The sequence below is a fragment of the Cajanus cajan genome, chromosome 3, assembly GCF_000230855.2.
Source record: "Cajanus cajan strain Asha chromosome 3, NIPB_CcT2T_4, whole genome shotgun sequence".
Classification (NCBI taxonomy): Eukaryota; Viridiplantae; Streptophyta; class Magnoliopsida; order Fabales; family Fabaceae; genus Cajanus; species Cajanus cajan.
This window is the reverse complement of record NC_138519.1, coordinates 67,431,816-67,434,916: the sequence shown is the minus strand read 5'-3', so window position 1 is coordinate 67,434,916 and position 3,101 is coordinate 67,431,816. Positions and strand designations below refer to the sequence as shown.

General features: G+C 35.0%; 1 protein-coding gene across 1 annotated transcript; it reads left to right on the top strand.

Annotated features, from left to right (window-relative positions):
• The first annotated feature begins 1,182 nt into the window (after positions 1 to 1,182).
• On the top strand, positions 1,183 to 2,569 carry LOC109797675 (putative carboxylesterase 12). Its single transcript, XM_020357787.3, has one exon. The coding sequence runs from the start codon at positions 1,360 to 1,362 to the stop codon at positions 2,491 to 2,493; it is 1,134 nt and encodes a 377-aa protein (XP_020213376.1). The 5' UTR covers positions 1,183 to 1,359; the 3' UTR covers positions 2,494 to 2,569.
• The last annotated feature ends 532 nt before the right edge of the window (positions 2,570 to 3,101 follow it).

The window sequence follows — 3,101 nt, the reverse complement described above, 5'->3', positions numbered from 1 at the left end:
TAACAAATTTAACAAATTATAAATCTTGTCTTGCAGCCGGATATCACATGGGGCACCTAGATTAACAAATTATAAATTTAAATTATATATAAAATATTTTTTTTGAGAGTTTATTTATGAAAAAAAATATTTTCGATAGAAAAATTCTAAAAAAATATTTATAAGCTTAAAGCTTGTTTAGACTCTTAGAAACCTTGGCTTAGGAGGAAAAAAAAAGAAGAAGAAAAATAAGATGAGTTAAAAAATAAATATATTAAGAATTTGTGTGTTTATAACATGATTGTAAGAGTCTTTATATAAGATTAATTTATTAATCTAGATCTAGTTCAATAATTTATTACACAAGTCTAATGTATTACATCTTTTACGAGAATTTCTAATTCCTTTTTAATCTTTTGAAATATGTGGAGATTGTTAAATATTTTAATATATTTTAAATGATTAATTTATTCAAAAAATTATTTTAAATTAAATTAAATTCAAAATTATTATTTTATTGATTGATAATTTTTCAAGTCATGTTAATATTGGTTTTAATTATATAATGACATATAATTGTTGTAGTTTTAATTAACTTAAATTATCAAACTTTTAAAAATTATTTATTTTTAATTCTTGTGATTAATTATAATTATAATCATAATGGTCCGTATCACTTTTTATATATATTAGGTAAGAGTCGTGATCAATGAACACTACTTTCTTCTCTTTTCTCCTTTGTTCTCTCTCTCTTTTAGTTAAGAACTTGGGAAAGTATGCAATATTTAAATCCTTTGATAGAATGCATTGCACGTTTTAGAAAGTTCAAATCATTTTGTATTTTTAACATCTATGGACAACACTTTTTGTTTTAAGTAAAAAAACATTTACTACCATTGTGTACTAATACCACCACTTGACTCTTAGTATCATTGTCTAACATTACCATTATCACCACCATCTATCATTTTTATATTTTTTTCACTTTTATGATCGTTATTATTACCACAATCACTTTTATTATTGTTGTCATTATTAAAATAATAATAATTTATTATTATAATTAATGTTAAAAAATATATTATAACAAATTTAATATTATTTAATTTAAATTATTTATTATTCATCAAACAAAAGTTATTCAATAATTTAAACATTTATTATGTGTGTAATTATTGTAATGTAATTTAATTTCTATCATACTCACCCTTATCTTCCATCCTTCCTCAATTGTGCAATATGTTTTATTTGTTCTGCTTATGGCTTTAGCTTTTCACAACTTGATGCATACATCTCATTTTGAATTCATCTGCAGAGAATCTGATCCATGTTTTGAATATACGTGTAGAAGTATTAAGGAAACGTTCAGACCTTGCAAATATGATAAGGTGCTCAAGCTTCAGCGGACTCCAACCACTGAAACATCTCAACAATAACGTCCCAACAAAACCAAACTCTGCATTCGTCAATTTTCTTCCACCCCTCCCCCTTAAAGCATATAACCCTCTTCCAATTCCTTCTCAGAAACGCGCCAAACCCTTAAACTCATCCACCATGGATTCAACCTCCACCGACGCTGAAGTAGCCTACGACCTCTCCCCCGTCCTCAAAGTCTACAAAAGCGGTCGCATAGAGAGGCTCGCCGGCGTCGAGGTTGTTCCCCCGTGTCTCGACCCGGAAACCAACGTGGAATCCAAAGACGTCGTAATCTCCGAAAAAGACGGCGTATCCGCGAGGCTTTTCATTCCCAAAGCCACTTACCCCCCGCCACGTAAGCTCCCTCTCCTCGTTTACGTCCACGGCGGCGCCTTCTGCATCGAAACCCCGTTTTCCCCGAACTACCACAACCTCCTTAACAAGGTTGTTTCTAAGGCTAACGCAGTCGCTGTCTCCGTCCACTACAGGAGGGCGCCGGAGCACCCCGTTCCCACCGGCCACCAAGATTCCTGGCATGCACTCAAATGGGTCGCTTCCCACGCGGACGGAAACGGCCCCGAAGAGTGGCTCAACCGCCACGCAGATTTTAACAAAGTGTTTGTCGCCGGCGACAGCGCCGGCGCCAACATCGCGAGCTATTTAGGCGTTCGGGTCGGGACGGAAGGGTTAAACGGTGTGAACGTTGAAGGGGTTGTTTTGGTGCATCCGTTTTTCTGGGGAGAGGAACCCATTGGGAGTGAGGCGAATCGGCCTGAGCAAGCTAAGAAGATACACGATTTGTGGCGGTTTGCGTGCCCCAGCGCGGGTGGGTCCGACGACCCGATTGTAAACCCGGCTAAGGATCCGAAAGTGGGGAAGTTAGGTTGTGAGAGATTGCTTGTTTGTGTGGCTGAGAAGGATTTGGTGAGGGATAGGGCTTGGTACTATAAAGAGTTGCTTGAAGAAAGTGGGTGGCCTGGAGTTGCGCAAGTGTTGGAGATAAAGGATGAGGACCATGTTTTTCATTTGTTCAAACCCAACAGTGAGAATGCTCATCTTTTGATCGATCAAATTGTTTCCTTTATCAAACAGGCTTGAACCTTGGCCACTTAGGAGAGATAAGAAAATGAATAATTATAAAATATTAAAAAAAGTTTATTTTAATTTGTCTTTATATTTTCCTTTTCTCTTGTTTGTTCTGTTTATGTGTATAATTAAAGACAAAATTTAAATACAGTTCTCGTTTTAAATTTGAAAATTTATTTCGGCAAGACACTTGAATGTTAGTTAATGATGAGATTTGCAAATATCCGATTCTGATTGAAACGACACATGAGAAACTAAGTTTTGTAGTTTAATTAATTATCCTTTTTTCTTTAATTATACTATTAAAGAAAAAAAAATAATTTTAACGGCTTTCTTGTCCAGAATTCACCCCTCCTGAGTCCAGATATGACGATGTTTATGTCAGAAGCATCGTTTCTAGTTCAGGGTTAGCGAGTCTATTACTGGGTAGTAGTGTTAATCAGGATATTTGATTTATATGTGCATCAATGATGAATCTCACGCATGACAAATATGAAGCTATGGAACATAAAGAAAAGCTGAATGCTTTTGCGAGTGGGCACCTGTTGTAAATTGCTAGTCAGAAATTCTTGGCGTTTTGCTAGAACCGTGAAATGCAATAAACAGGATTCTATTGGTAC

Bases quoted from the DNA above. Each gene is read 5' to 3' on its own strand.
- LOC109797675 (XM_020357787.3), top strand. From the start codon at position 1,360: ATGATAAGGTGCTCAAGCTTCAGCGGACTCCAACCACTGAAACATCTC.